Here is a 17320-nt window from a genome sequence, read left to right as displayed (position 1 = left end):
GACAGACAGACAGATACATAGATAGATACATACACAGACAGACAGATACATAGACTGAAGGATAGATGCATATGCAGACAGACAGCTATATAGATAGATAGACTGAAAGGTAGATACATAGACAGATAGATAGATACATACCCGAACAGACAGGCAGGCAGACAGACAGACAGACAGACGGACGGGCAGACAGACAGCTATATAGATAGACAGATAGATACATACCCGGACAGACAGACAGATGGTGAATATTTAGATTGGTTAGCAGGTCATTAATAAACGCTAATATGTAAATGAGCGTCACAAACTCGTTTATCATCCTAGATAAGAGAGGCTTTAGAGTTCGGCCTGGACGGGTCAAAGAGCAGGAAGTCGTCAGCAGTTTGGATAAAAAAAATGGCCGGGTGCCTTAGGGCCAGGACTCAAGTCAGAAGACACGCACACACACACACACACACACACACACACACACACACACAAAGGCTCCTGTGTCCTGCATGGCTGCTTCATCTGCCTCGAATCTGAGTAAAGAATGACTCGGCCTGTTGATGTCAGGCTCACCAGACGTTTAATGGTGCAGGATATATCACTGCATTGGGTTCCTGTCCTTAAAGCCCCCCCCCCTCCGCCGCCCACCCCCCCCCCCCACACACACACACCCTCGTCTGTGATTGGTCCTGATCCAACAAACCTAAATCATTATGAGGGAAACAAGGGAGGTTGATTATTAACAGTGGAACATTTAAGGCTTGACTGGTGTGGGTTCTAATAAATAAATGAAAAGCCGAACAAGCGGTGGAGTCTCAGGGGTTGGAGGTGGTGCAGTGGATGGAGGCATTTCACAGCTGGCTAAGCTGAAGCTGCAGAATCGTGGCGTTGTGCGTCGTGCCTGAACTGGTTTGTGGTTCAGAGATGTTGGGTTTATTGTGAATGCGTTATTGTTTGGCTTTGTCTGAACATAATGAGACCTTTCTGTCTGCGGATTATGAAAAGTAACTCGCTGAAGCGCTTTAGATTAGATGCTTTATCGCCTGTTTGCTCCTCAGATGAGTCAGTTGTGAAACAGCCGTCTTTCTGATGGCTGCTGTCGGACGGGATAAAGAAATGACTTCATCTCCGTCACTTTTCCTCCTCAGAACGGAGGGGACTTCCTTTTTTCCCCAGACTCGATGAGCTTCTGGGATCTCCGTGACTTCCTGCAGATCCGAGAAAAGAAAAAAATAAACCCTTGCCAAGCGGATTCACATCCAGACAGGTGCTGAGACTTTCACACAGACCTTCTGAATGTGAGGGGCGTCTGTCTTTTCGCCTCTTTAGCTCAGACTGTGTACGTTAGACCTCTCAAAAATAAAGGTGCTGCTAAGGGTTTGTTGCTTTGTGGGTTCAAGTGTTCCCCTAGTTTCCCTGCTCGGGCATCTGTGTGGAGGTGAGGGCGCAAATGAACTGAAATCAGCTGTGACTGATGTGTAAGGCCTGGAGCCTCAGAGTCTCAGATATTGATCACTAATACAACAGATGTTCAAATGATATTTCATATTTGTATCAGTTATTTACATAATTGATTATATTTGTATTTGATATATAGGCTCAGGAACAGACAGACAGATAAATAGACAGACAGACAGACAGCTATATACCTAGACAGACAGATAGATAGATAGATAGATACATACCCCGCAGACAGATAGCCAGACAGGCAGACAGACAGCTATATAGATAGACAGACAGATAGATACATACGTACCCGAACAGACAGATAGATAGCTAGACAGACAGGCAGATAGACAGGCAGACAGCTATATAGCTAGACAGACAGACAGATAGATAAATACAAACCCGGCCGGCAGACAGGCAGGCAGACAGACAGCTATATAGATAGACAGATAGCTAGACAGGCAGACCGACAGACAGATACACATGCAGACAGACAGGCAGACAGCTATATAGATAGACAGATAGATAGATACATACCCGAACAGACAGACAGGCAGACAGCTATATAGATAGACAGATAAATAGACAGACAGACAGCTATATAGCTAGACAGACAGATAGATAGATAGATACATACCCGAACAGACAGACAGGCAGGCAGACAGACAGCTATATAGCTAGACAGACAGATAGATAGATAGATAGATAGATAGATAGATAGATACATACATACCCCGCAGACAGATAGCCAGACAGGCAGACAGACAGCTATATAGATAGACAGACAGACAGACAGATAGATACATACCCGGACAGACAGACAGATGGTGAATATTTAGATTGGTTAGCAGGTCATTAATAAACGCTAATATGTAAATGAGCGTCACAAACTCGTTTATCATCCTAGATAAGAGAGGCTTTAGAGTTCGGCCTGGACGGGTCAAAGAGCAGGAAGTCGTCAGCAGTTTGGATAAAAATGGCCGGGTGCCTTAGGGCCAGGAGTAACCATTTGTTGTGGTGGCACGAGGGGGACCTACCTAATAGTAGACAGGTGGTTCTAATGTTATGGCTGATCGGTGTACATCGTAAAACAATGTCCCGTGTGGTGTGTGTATTAATACCGCTGCCGCCTGTTGGATATTCTTAGAACTGCAGTAATAACGGTTAGTTATGAAAGTACGTGTTATTTTATATTATTGGATGGATTAGAGAACAAGTATCCAAGCAACAACGACCACAGCAGGGCTAGCTGTAGACCTGCACAGGCTCTGCACTCACTGCATGGTCTGTTTGTCTTCAGTAAAGGGTATCTGTTGTATGATGTCATCGCTGAGTCACGATACGGATCTCCTGGGAGAAGCCGTTGTTTAGCGCTAGCCAGCTGTACAGACAACACCGTGTGCTCAGAGTTAGCTCCCGCCGCCCGCGCAGGTTAAAACACCACGGCGATTAGCGCTAAGCCTTTTTTATTAGCGACTTTACTGCCTCCAGGTGCTCCCGCCGCATGAATAGGATTGGATTGCGGCTGGGGCCGAAATGGCCCTTTAATAAAGCCAGCCAGCGACAAAGGTCTCTGACTCACAGCCCAGTTACAGACCGAACAGGCTGACCTCCTCAAGACTTCTCTCCACTCAAGCACTCTCGCTTCCACGCCCGCTGCGATTCGAGGGCGGCTGATAAAATGGGCTTCGGTGGGCTGAAGGCGAGAGGTTGGCGTGCTGAGTGAATAAACCACGCACCCAGTCTGATCGGCCGTCAGCCGGAGACGGGATTGTGTGTTTTATAAGAAGCTCTATATATAGCAGGCCTGTCTGGACGCTAGTGCGGGGCGAAGACTGCTCGGCGTCTGGGCCCTAAAGCAGAGCATCACTCCCCGCCATTGCTGACACCCAGCACACAGCTTGTCTAGTCCCTGTAGAGAAGAAGTACTGCCAATAGAATATGACTCTCTGGTGCAGATCAACACTGATGACCCTATTGGCACCATGCTGCCTAATAATGCCAGGCGTGGGCTGGAGGAGGGGTGTAAAGCCACCCCCAGGATTGAGGAGCTGTGGAGTAGTGGAAGAGCTGTGTTCTCTGGAATGATGGATGGTGGTGGAGCTCCATCCAGTACTTTTGGGAGTTGGGGATGATGAGGTGGGGTGGTGATCATCATTATCATCATCATTATTAACATCCTGACCTCACTAACCTCGCTCTTGTTTCTGAATGCAATCAAATCCTCACAGGAATGTTCCTCCTTCAAAATCTAGTAGAAAGCTTTCTTCTTCCCTGGACAGTGGAGAACAAACAGCAAAAGCAGGAGAAACTCTTTATAATATCCTTGATTTCATAAGAAATGATGAATCAGCAGGTGTCCCAATACTTTTGTCATTTTTCTGTAACTTAATAATAACAGCATTGAAAGGCTGTGTCTCACTCACTCGCTCACTCACTCGCTCAGATGAGGCGCTCATCTTTTCCTTGTTAATTATTACTTGTGCTTCTTCGTCCCGCTCAACATATGCATAATTGGCGGCTTCTGATTGGTCAGTTCTTCTGCATGTCTTGTAAAGCCTCCAATTAAAGTGTTCCTAGTCTAAATGTATTTCTAACAATAAAAGAAAATGTATAATTAGTTATTTTTTCTCCAAACTTTCCCTTTTTTAGCTGTTTGTTTAGCAATCCAACCCAGTTTTGTCAAAACAGGGTTCTTTTTAAAGCCCTGAGCACCACATCAGTACGTATAGCCCCACCAGCCCAACCCTGCGCCCCTCCACTCCCCCGCCCCCACCTTCAGAGGTGGTTAAGCTGCAGTCAGTCTTCATTTCCCTCTTTTCAGCAGCGAGGATGAAAGCTGAGAGAGTCAGGCCTGCCTCAGCAGATCACGGCCTGTGACGTCACACACATTACATTATTATTTCGCGTCCGCCCGTTTTCACAGCTGCGAGCCGAAGGCCGCGAGTGCAGGTGTGTTTTACATGTTTTTGATTCTGCGTCCAAATCCACTTCCTTTAAAACTGACTCACAAAAACACACACACAAAGTTGACTTCCTCCACAGATGGAGTGGCTGCTTTATTTATGTATTAATTTATTAATTCATGTTCCATTGTGCACACAGTGAGCTTCCTTAAATACATATAGAAATTGACTAAAGTATTGGGACACCAATATTGTATCTCTTGCTTTTGTTGGAGTAACTGTCTCTACTGTCCAGGGAAGAAGAACAGAGCAACAAGAGCATGTTAGGAAGTTCAGGATGTTGGAGGATGATCACCACCCCACCTCATCATCCCCAACTCCCCAACTCATCCCAAAAGTACTGGATTGAGCTCCACCATCATCATTCCAGAGAACACAGTTCATGCACTGCTCCACAGCTCAAAGCTAGGGGGCTTTATATACCCCTCTGCTAGCCCACGCCTGAGATTAGGCAGCATGGTGCCAATAGGGTCATGATGTTTATTATCTGCTCCAGAGAGTCCTATTCTATTGGCAGCACTTCTCTACAGGGACTAGACAAGCTACTGTGTGTGTGTGAGCATCTGTGTCAGCAATAGGTGCAACTTAAAAGTGCTGTAATGCATTCATTAGAAGGGGTGTCCACAAACTTTTGTGTATATATATATATATATATATATCCTCTTAATATGAAAGTTCCTATTGGCCGCTTTGTGTCGTGTCTCCAGAGCGTCTCTCAGTAAGACTGTATAAATATTTCATGCGTTGTTGTTGTTTTGGTGTCTCTGCAGGGATTGGAGGAATGGAGGAGTTCATCCTGAAATCAGCCACCGTCTCCACCTCTCCAGCCTGCCCCCCCTTCACCCCACTCAACTTTGAGGCCACGCCCATCGTCAGAGTTGCAGTTGAACCCAAGCATCCCAGTAGGTGTTTCCATCAGACATACACACACACGCTGACAGCTTGCATAGCGATACCTCAAACAGAAATATGAAGATGCTGGCTGTTCTCCGCCACAAAAAAACTGGCTGTGAAACGCCGACAGTCCGTCCATCTGTGTGAGTAATATCTCAGCAGAGATGCGTGTAAATTTACCGAAAGAACGGAGCGCCGAGACTTCAGAAAGTTTGATCTTTGCTTTATCCGACTTCTTCAATACGAGACAGTGAAGACAGACAGACAGACAGACAGACAGACAGACAGGCAGACAGGCAGACAGACACAGACAGACAGACCCATGCTGATACCATTTATTACAGAGAAGAGATAAAGACCTTCTCACCAAATCATTATATTATATCCAAGGCATGTCCAAATATTTGTGGACACCCCTTCTAATGAAAGCATTTAGTTACTTAGTTACATTGCACCCAGTGTTGACACAGATGTGCAAATGCACATACACACAGCTTGTCTAGTCCCTGTGGAGAAGAAGTACTGCCAATAGATTGGGACCATGCTGCCTAATGCCAGGTGTGGGCTAGTACAGGGGTGTATATAAAGCCCCCCAGCATTGAGGAGCTGTGGAGCAGTGGAGGAACTGTGTTCTCTGGAATGATGGATGGTGGTGGAGCTCCATCCAGTACTTTTGGGAGTCAGGGATGATGAGGTGGGGTGGTGATCATCATCCAGCATCCTGACCTCACTAACTAACTCTCTTGTAGCTAAACACTCAATCACAGCAATGTTTCTCCTTCAAAATATAGTGGAAAGTCTTCTTCTGGACAGTAGAGACAGTTACTCCAGCAGAAGTAAGGTGGCTTCTAAAGTTCTAGCAAAACTAGGCAGTTGCTATGGTATTATAGGTGATTACCATGGTGTTGTCTTAAAGAGGAGTGTATTTCTGATTAATAATGAAATTAATATTATTGATTGACTTTGGAAAAAAAACACACACACACACACACATCCCTGATCTGACAGTGAGCCGAGTGTGTGTGTATCTGTAGCTACAGTGTTGCCATGCTCACCTCGAGGAGCTCACAGTAACATTGTCCTCCATATGGAACTCATTAACGCAGAACTCAGTTAAACGCTTCCCTTTTTAGAGCACAAAGGAACCAGCTGATGACATGGACACACACACACACACACACATATATACACACACATATATATACACACACACACACACACACACACAGGCTTCATTGTGTAGATGAAAATTTTAGTCTGTGTTACTCTAGATTGACCTTAGGATAGTAGAGGTCACTGCATAGAACAGTTTCACTTTGTGTAAAGTTCACACACACACACACACACACTGAGTTACATATGCTTAAATGATACACACACACTCCTGTGTTGTCCAGGAATAGGCTTAATCCATGTCCAGAAACCACCTCTGTGTATGTAAGTAGTACCTATATATAATACTATGTCCTTTATATATTACACAGTGTGTATATATATATATATATATATATATATATACACACTATTTAGACCAATATATACAAGCACTTTCCACCTACAGGAGCCTTTATGACCCTCCATTCTAACCCAATAGGCTGTATTAATATGGAGCTGGACCCCCTTTGCTCTTTGCTCTACCAGCAGCAGCAGGTCTGGAGCTCTGCTGCAGTTACTGAGTCAGTTGGAGGCTTTTCTGCACTCTGCTCTGAGCTCAGCACTCGGCCCTGACCCCGCTCTGTAACTTTACGTGGTCTGACAGACACTCGGTGGACACTGAGCTGCTCTCTGTGAGCTGTTCCTCCTAAACTCTTCCACTGTTCAATAATAACACCACTCACAGCTGATGGAGGAAGATCTAGGAGGGAAGGTCTAAATTTCACCAGCTGACTTGGTGTTGTAGTTGATGGTGCAGCGGTGTCTCCTATTACATACAGAACCACGCTGGAGTTCAGTGAGCTCTTCAGAACCTCCCGCTCTTTCACTGATGTGTGGAAGAAAGGCCGACTACAGGACTAGGGGCTTGAGTTTATACACCTGTAGCAACCGGACTGAATTATCTGAATTTAGCAGTTCAGAAGTGTGTGTCCCAATACTTTTGCCCACATACTGTATATGTAAGTACCTTCTGTATGTAATAATATGTCCCATGTTGCTGCTGGTTTTCAGGTGACCAAACGTACATGTGTTTGTTTTTGTGTAGGTGAGATGCCTAAGCTGGTGCGTGGGATGCGGCTGCTGAACCAGGCTGACCCGTGCGCCGAGGTTCTGATCCAGGAGACCGGAGAGCATGTTCTGGTGACAGCCGGAGAGGTGCACCTGCAGCGCTGTCTGGACGATCTCAGAGAGAGGTACACACACACGTATGCACACACCTTAGGTGCACTTAATCTGCACCAGAGTCCGCGTGTAGCGAACCCCAGACCACTGATTTCAGGGGAACCGCTCCCGGGGCCTGGATACAGATCCCACACCTGAGAGTACTGAACGCTCAGAGGAAGCACTGCTCAGTCCTGGAAAAGTGGCTAGTGTGAAAACGCCCTTAGAACTGTAGGGATTATGAATCAGGGTCAGTAGGGTCAGGACAGTGATGTTTATGGAGGAGTTGTTTATTTGTGGAGTTTGCATTTTTGAAGGTTGCAGTACCCTGTAAGAAGGGTAGGGGGCGATGTGGGTTCTGTTGATGTAGCGCTTCATAAAGACTAAGATTAATCTATTACAGAAATACTGTGGATTATTATAGAGACTAATAGTCCGTTGGAGCGCTCTGTCTCTCTCTCTCTCTCTCTCTCTCTCTCTCACTCACACCATTAAATCTTTCGGAGACTCATAGCTCCGCAGCATCCAGAGATCAATACCCTTTGATATCCGTTTCTGTGTGTCAGGGAAGCGTTGATGCCCCGTTGCTGCTGCTAAGCTAACGCTAGCTCCCCCCTGTGCTCTGTGGGATGGATTTTTGAAAGATTTTAGCATGTGCAACATTTTTGCTCTTGCAGTTCCAGGTGTGCGATCAATAACGTCAGCATTTTGTTTGGGAAAAGCACCTTGAACAAAGCACACCCGTATCTCTTTTCCCAGCTTCGTTTCGTTTCGCACTAATTGCTTTGGCAGCGTCCGTCTCGCACCAGAGCGCGCGGCTGTCCAGACATTCGGTCAGTTTTATATACCACCCTTTCAGATTTCACCTGCCAACCATTTCATTTTTAGTGTTTTACAGAAATATCACACCCTGAACGAAATGTCAGTCTAATTTTACCACCAGTGTGAATGTAGCAGAGGTTCTGTTTGGACAAAAGTATTGGGACACCTATACATTACACCTGCAGGAACTTTTAGGACATCCTGTTCTAAATTCACGGACATTAGACATCAGTTAGGGCTCTGTGCAGGCCAGTCAAGTTCTTCCCACCAAACACACCACCTAACCAAGCCCTTTGGGGAGCTTGCTTTGTGCTTTGTCTGGAACAGAAGTGTACAATCCTCCAAAATGTCCTGCAGCATTAAGATTCCCTTCACTGGAGGTAAGGACCCTCTAAGCCAACCCCTGAAAAACAGCCCCAAAGCATTATCCCTCCTCCACCAAACTTTATAGCTGGCACAGTGCAGTCAGGCAGGTAATGGACTGGGTCAGTGTCCCTCCACAGCATTGTGAGACACAAATTAGCAGCTACAAAAAGTGTCTAGTTGCAGTTATTGGTGATAAAGAGGATGTAAGCAGTTGTGAGTTATGAATTTTACTTTATTAACGATCTCATTATTCATTTTTTAAGCGTTTTAGTGGAGAGGTGTTAATTTGACTGAGCTGCAGGACTGAAACATGTGAAACTAAAGTAAGTATAGATCATTTTAAGAGCTGTGCAGAAGGTCAGCTTAAAATGAAAAGGTCTTGACGTTGACTTTTTTGTGGTCTGGTTGACTGACAGGGGAAAAATCGTAATTATTAAAAAGGCATGACTTTCCTAGGCTGATTTTAATGAGACCCCAGTGTAGATTTGGTCGCCCTTGAGTTTTACCTTGTACGAAACGCACATCTGCATAAATTATCCGCACTGCATGCTAACTACCCAGAAACACAGCCCACCCGACTCTACAGCTACTGCATATTAGCCACTCAGAAGTCTTCTCAGAGTTTCTGTACAAACAGCTTTATGTTCAGTTGAGTACATTGTTATATTTTCTTTATTTATATATTCTTTATTTAGACAAATGAATCTATATTGCACCAAAAAAGGTTCTGCCATCATCGTGATTCATGCATTTGACGGTACTGGACAGAATAAACAAAGGGGTTCTTCAGTTCTGGTCTTGGACGGCTACACTGTTTTGTCCGGGCTGTTCTGGTAATTCCCTGCTCTAACACACCTGGATCCACTCATCAGTTAATTACCTGGGTTAGAAGGAGTGTTCGAGCAGGGAAATCACCAAACAGCTGAACACCAGCGATCCAGGACCTGCTTTACTGTCCCTTCACCCTGTACATAAGCTCGTTTTCCTTCCATTTTAAAAGGGCTAATTTAGAGATATAATGTTTTATCATTCACAGTAGATGTAGATTCAAAGTGGATGCTAATTAATGAGTTCATTATGGATGCTGCATAATTCATAGTAGGTACAGAATAATTCGTAATGGATGATGAATAATTGATAGTAGATTTAGAGTATTCGTAGTGGATGCTAAATAATTTATAGTGGATGCTGAATAATTCATAATAGGTACATAGTATTTCATAGTGTATGCTAAGTAATTCATAATGAATGCTAAATAATTCGCAGTGGATGCTGAATAATTCATAGTGGATGCTGAATAATTCATAGTGGATGCTGAATAATTCATAGTGGATGCTAAATAATTAATTATGGATGCTGAATAATTTATAGTGGATGCTGAATAATTTTATAGTGGATGCTGAATAATTTATAGTGGATGCTAAATAATTATTTATGAATGTTGCATAATTCATAGTGCATGCTGAATAATTAATTATGGATGCTCAATAATTCATAGTGGATGCTGAATAATTCGTAGTAGATTTATAGTAATTCTTAGTAGATGCTGAATATTTTGTAGTTGATACTGAATAATGTGTAGTGGATACAAAATAATTAATTATGGATGCTGAATAATTAATAGCGGATGCCTAATAATTTATCGTAGGTAGAGAATAATTCATAGTGGATACATAATGCACCATTTATAATAGGTACTTAATATTATATAGTAAATACTAGCTGATTTATAGTGATTACTGAATAATTCATAGTACATACTGACTAATTCATAATGGATATGGAGTAGTTAATCATGCATAGTAAATACGTCATACTAGATGCTGAAGAATTATTAATAGTAGGTAGTGGATATAAAATATCACTATGAAAGGTTTTCCTATTTAGATTAAGTAAGAATAAAAAAAATGACCTTTCAAGCATAATACAGCCATTATTTTTATAGTGTTAATAATAATAATAATAATAATAATAATAATAGCTCCAGTTGGACTTTAAATCATTCAAATGTCTGCAGATTAAGACATTGGGAGATGTGAAAAGCTCTGATATTAATATGGAAATATTAGCTGGTGGTTGTCAGTGGGGATTGTGTGCTTTGGTCATGTGACCGTAAGCGTGGTCCTGATGTTGAGTCATTTCTGATACATATTGAATGGCTTGTTGAGCAGAGCAGGAACGTGTCCGAGCAGGAGAACGCCAGCTTCCAGGGTGAGCTCCGTCCTGAGGAGTGCAGCACTAGCAGCAGACGTCTCATTAGCAGACATCTGTCTCTCTCTCTCTCTCTCTCTCTCTCTCTCTCTCTCTCTCTCGCTCTCTGCCTCCCCTGAGAGTTTGACGGGCAGCAGCGTGTCCGTGTAGCCCGTTTACTCCAGCTTTGATTACACACACACACACGCTTGTTAGTGTTAAGCTGTGCTGCTGTTGGTCAGGGCAAGGCTAGCGCCTTTAGCTTTGACTTCACCACATCGACAGATCGACTCAGCAACATCGTCTCCAAAGCTCGTCCAATTACTGTTCCTCTGTAGCTCCTGCCCTTCCCCTCTGCCTGTCACTCACCCCCCACCCCCCAACAGCACCAGCACCAATTCCCATGTTACAGAAAGCGGTGAGGTGTAGGAAATGAACCTCAGCGTTGACCCTGATCGATTCTCCTGCACTGCCCCATACGTTTATTGACCAGTTCACAACAAAGCACATCTTTAGAGCTTTAGGCTGGAGCTTCCTCAAAGCCTAGCTGAAGCTTAACTTAACTAATTCAAACTTAATGAGAATTCTGGAGCATTTTGGTACCGTAGTCAAACCACTGTGGGCCTGTAATTATGTCACTGTGTCCGTCATGTTCATCAGATTCATCTAAATTCAGCAGAAACGACGCCGAAGCCTCAACATCTAGATCTAATAGCAGATGATGCATGTTTACACACCACCTCAGCTGTTAAACATGGTGGTGGGTGGGGTTCTGAAATGTGCAAGGAGATGTTTCCTCAACTCCTCTCCAAATCGTACCACCTCAGCTCCAAAGTACTCGTTTTTTACATTCAGTGATGTTGAGGGCTGGACTTTGGGGTGGTCAGTCCATTGTTCTGAGAGCAGCAGCTTATTTGTTGGTCATTATTCTGCTGTAACTTTCATTTCCTCCCAATTAAATGTTGGCATGGGTTCCCATTTCCCATGTGTTCCTACTTTTGAACCAGCTTTTGAAGCCCAGTTTTGAAAATTACAGTTTTTGCACTTGTTTTCTGTCAAATCTCAGGAATATCTCCCGAAAATAACGAACTTAGTGGTCGTTTTGACTGAAATGAACTAAATAAGGGCTGATCTCTGACTTTTATACAGTACCGTACATGTATTTTAAAATGTACAGTATCAACAGGTTAAGATCTGCACGTCCTGTTGATTTCCATTTGTAAAATATAAAAAATATATAATTTATATATACTTTTTTAGATACATTTTAAATAATTTATATGATTTTTTTTATAAATATTTTTAAAAATTATTTAAGGACATTTATATTTATTTAATATAATTTAATATTTTAAATCATATTTTATAATTTTTCTATTTACCCAGAACTGCATTAATGGCATTTATGTATGTATATGTATAAATATATATTTTCTTTTTTATGTTACTGTACCTTTAATACTGAGATATGTTAATAACCTCTGCTCTGATTGGCTGCCTGACAATTACGCCTCATTCAGAAAGCAGTGTGGACCGAACACTCCTCATAACCTCAGCAGGAGTGGACAGGGCCGTAAGATCAGTCTGGATTCTCCAAGTGGACGTGACAGTTCAGTAATGACAATTTTGTGGGGGCATCTTGGGTCAGCCCTAGGGTCAGAAGGGGCCTGGGGAGGAAGGGGGCTGGGGGGTGTCGTCCTGCTAGCAGAAATTACACCGAAGCATTAAATGCCCCACAAAGCACTTGGAGCTCGACCAGGGTTTAAAAATAACCCTGGCAGCCTTCAGTGTCAGAGCAGGTCAGCGAAGCCCCAGCCAGCCTGGCCCGCAGCCACCACAAACCGGGTCACTGCAGTCACGGGACCATGACATCACAGCCGCCGGCAGACGACGGGGAAAATGGGTCAACTGCCAAATCACGCCACCCCCCGCGACTCTGACCCCGCGATTAGCCATTGTTGTGGTTTCGCTGGACGCATTGTTTGAGGGATTGTTTGGTCTTTTTCTTTGGACACTCGTTATCAGTCCGATTCGGATGCTTGTGGACAAACTGAGAAATTAGGGTCGGCTTTATAACGCAGGTTAATGACCGCTGCATCTGTACACGCTGGAACTGTAGCGGTGGGATAAATGTGCAGTAAAACACTCAGATTCATACTGCCTCTCTCTCTCTCTCTCTCTCTCTCTCTCTCTCTCTCTCTGTCTCTCTCTCTCTCTCTCTCTGGAGTAAACACTGTTCTGTAAGTGTGTTTGACTCCATAATTGCTTAATATCACCTAATTAAACCCAAAGTGCAGTTTATTTACTGCCCAGTGGATAATGTATTCACTCTACTTGCAATAACCGTGCAGTTGAGTCCATTACAGTCCATGCTTTTGACTTTTTGATATATAATATTGTTGCTGTTGGGCAAAAACCTTGTATTTCCAAAACAGCAATTGGAATTGCGCTATAAAAGAAAAATCTGCGCTCTGCACTTCCAGTTAATTTCAATTTGTTTTAATGTAGAAAAATGCATAAACAGCAAAAAAAAGAAAAATGTATCTTTTTTTATTAATTATAGTAAAATATCTGCTTATTTGAATAAAACTTAAAATTTTGAAAATATGCAATGAAATTTCTATTAAAATAATATAATTCAATATTTATAAAAGCTAAAACAAATGCTGTGGGTTTCTGGTGTAAAAAGAGTCATGCCTGTGTTCATTTGAGACATCACTGAGATAGTAAAGCTACAGTAAAAATACAGGTTCAGTTTGTGTGTTTCAGAGCTGATCTGTACAGTGTGTGAAGTGTTGGCTCTGTGGGATCTGTAAAGAGACGTATCTCACATCACCACACATCACATCTCACATCACATATATCACATCACCACACATCACACCACATATCTCACATCACACCACACATCACATCACATCACCACACATCACACCACATATCTCACATCACACCACACATCACATCACCACCACACATCACACCACATATCTCACATCACACCACACATCACCACCACACATCACATCACATATCTCACATCACATCACCACACATCACATCACCACATATCACATCACATGTCTCACATCACATCACACATCACATCACCACACATCTCACATCACACATCACATCACATATCTCATCACATCACCACACATCACATCACATATCTCACATCACCACACATCTCACACCACACCACACATCACATCACATATCTCATCACATCACCACACATCACATCACATATCTCACATCACACCACATCACACATCACATCACCACACATCTCACATCACACCACACATCACATCACATATCTCATCACATCACCACACATCACATCACATATCTCACATCACCACACATCTCACACCACACATCACATCACCACACATCACACACCACACATCACATCACCACACATCACACACCACACATCACATCACACCACATATCTCACATCACACCACACCACACATCACATCACCACACATCACATATCTCACATCACCACACATCACATCACATATCACATCACATATCTCACATCACATCACACATCACCACACAACACATCACATCACACTCCATCACAAACATTAGTCTTTATGGACCCAAGGATGATTCTGCAGAGTGTGCAAGGTTCTGCTGAGGTTCTTCGCACTCTCTGAACTCTCCTACAAACACACTTCAAAATTCTCCTAGAAAAAGAGGTCTTATGGCATTGCTTTTAGAACCATTAGAAGCACCTTCTTTGGTTCTTTGGGGAACATACAGGAGTTCTCACATCGTTTTTTGACTGAAGCCATTTGAAGCACCTTTATTTTTGGTTCTTAAGAGGAACCCAAAGTGGTTCTTCTGTGGCATTGCTCAAATAACCATTTAAAGCCCCTTTTATTTGAAGACTGTGGTGAAAGTTTCGTCCCTTCGTGAGCTTAAGTCTACCGCACCAGTGTGGAGATCATCAGCATTTTTCACGTTCTCCTGCCCTCGCGCTAAATGAGCTGGATTCCCCACGTCAGAAAGGTTCTGCTACGTTAGGTTCTGCTCGGGCCTGTTCATTTAGTACAGCTGGGTGGTCTCGACCGCGGCAGGGAACACAGAAAGAGAAGAACCAAATATTTCTTCTGTGATGACAAAAGACGCCCTGGAAGAGAAAGCGGCGGAGACGTTTGCCGGCGTCTCTGATAACCATTAATAAGAAGAGAGAGAAATTGGCCATGAAAAATAATGAGGTGGGAAGAGTGGCAGGCGGAGAGAGAGAGAGAGAGAGAGAGAGAGAGTGGCTGAGCAAGCGAGCGAGAGAAGAAAGATGTCTGTGTGAAATGCTAATCCACAGCGCTGTCAGCAGCGCCTCCAGACAGCTCCCATCTCATCTTCTTCCTCCTCTTCCTCCTCTTCTCTCTCGCTGCGAGTTTCTAGTAAACAGTCTCTGCAGGATTATCTCCTCCCCAACCTGTTCCACGACTGTCTGGATCTAACTGGATTACTGGAAAGGCTCCGTGTTGCCGTCTCGAGGAAAGATGGCAATCATTGTCGAGCTGTCTGCTCCACTTGAGGACGTCCAATTAGCCGCCAGACTGACCAACTGTTGGCATTAAGGCGGTGGCAATGGACAGGCCTGACCGGGGGTCGATGTGACCCCGCTGCGTCGGCCAGCACTGCCCGTGTTCCCACTTTACACCTGAGCATCGAAGTACGTCACTTCCCACGCCCCCTTTCGGGTAAAAACCCAAACCCATTCATAAAAAACCTCCTGCTGAATTAGAAATAACCGCGTCACCGCGGAGCGTTTTTCTCGTCCAGCAATTAAACAAACCACAGCTTATGATTTTCTTCACTTCCCCAAAAAGCAAAGAGCTAATCATAATATTTAAAAATAATTATAATAATAATAATACTGTAATTCAATTGAGTGTGTGCAATAACACGCGTACAATCATTTTACCAATATGCCACAATATACCAATATTACCAATATGCCACTGTACTTAAATCATATAATTCATATATATATATATATATATATATATATATACGTTTTTGTTTAAAATTTATTTTTATTTTATAGTTTTATTTATAGAGTATTTATTGTGTTTCATTTTATAGTGTTTATAGAGTGTTTATTTCATAGAATTTGATTTATAGAGTTTATTTATAGAGTGTTTATTTTATGGATTGCTTGTTTGATAGAGTTTTATTTATAGAGGATTGTGTTTTATTTTATAGTATTTATATAGTGTTTATTTTATATTGTTTTATTTATAGAGTGTTTATAGTTTCATCTATAGAGTGTTTTATTTATAGAGTGTTTATAGTTTCGTCTATAGTGTTTCGTATATGAGTGTTTTATTATATAGAGTGTTTTATTATATAGAGTGTTTTATTATAGAGTGTTTTATTTATAGAGTGGTTGCATCTGTAACAACTGCAGTCAGAAGTGATTCTGATTCTGAAAGGAGAGATCCGAGGCTTCGGGCCGTCCTCAGGCCGGAGGAACGTGGTCAACTGTGGGAGCCGGCCTGTCAATACGTGACCATCTGTGGCAAACCCTTCATCACTGTCAAGTTAGCTAACAGTGCTAACGTCAACAGTTCTAAAGTTAAACGCTGCACTGGAAGAGCAGAAGATGGAACGAGGAACTGAGGAAATCAATGAACAGAAGGTTTAAGCTAACAGCTAGCTCACCAGCATCGGTAGATTTCCCCCCCGATTTGTTGAAACCCAGATGCAGCTTCGCCTGTCGGTTCCCTGAAGTGATTTTTATCTCATGATTTCCAGTCATAGTAATCCAAATTCCCAAAGTGGGTCTAAAGGCTGCGTTAACGGCGTGATGGTAAAACAATTGGGATTGAATAGTCATTGATTACGTTTATCAATAAATGTAATTGCTCAGTACAGCCCACTTGGGCAGAGTCACTTGTGCACTTTGATAGGGGGCGTACTGAAAGGACGCTTGATTGAACCCTTAATTTTTCAAATTTTTTTGTTGAATGATGGGGATTGTTGATCGGCAACGACATGATATTATAGATTTTTCACCAAACCTTCCCTTTAAAGAGCAAATATCAGATCGGTATCGGACAGTACTCTCAGTACTTTCTAATAAAGAGGCGTTTTCAGGCATGCTGGACAGGGAGGATCAGCATTCTGGGTAGGGTCGTTCGTCCACTTTGATGGCGGTGTACTGAAAAGACACTCGTCAGTTAATGAATAAGGTCACTCGCCCTTATTTATTTATTTATTTATTTATTTATTTATTTAGTAACTACGTGGATCGCTGATCAGCAACCAGCACAGGTATCCCAAGGCTTGATAAAATT

General features: G+C 42.9%; 1 protein-coding gene across 2 annotated transcripts in view; it reads left to right on the top strand.

The window, feature by feature from the left end:
• Positions 1-17320, top strand: part of efl1 (elongation factor like GTPase 1) — a 109283-nt gene that overhangs the window by 70152 nt on the left and 21811 nt on the right. For both annotated transcript variants that reach the window (XM_072660858.1, XM_072660857.1), the window contains exons 16-17: positions 5171-5302; positions 7495-7642. In XM_072660858.1, the coding sequence (XP_072516959.1) occupies positions 5171-5302; positions 7495-7642 (280 nt within the window). The remainder of the gene's footprint in view (positions 1-5170; positions 5303-7494; positions 7643-17320) is intronic.

This window comes from Salminus brasiliensis, chromosome 17 (assembly GCF_030463535.1).
Source record: "Salminus brasiliensis chromosome 17, fSalBra1.hap2, whole genome shotgun sequence".
Taxonomy (NCBI): Eukaryota; Metazoa; Chordata; class Actinopteri; order Characiformes; family Bryconidae; genus Salminus; species Salminus brasiliensis.
The sequence above is the reverse complement of the archived record's forward strand: the minus strand, read 5'-3'. Positions and strand labels throughout refer to the sequence as shown.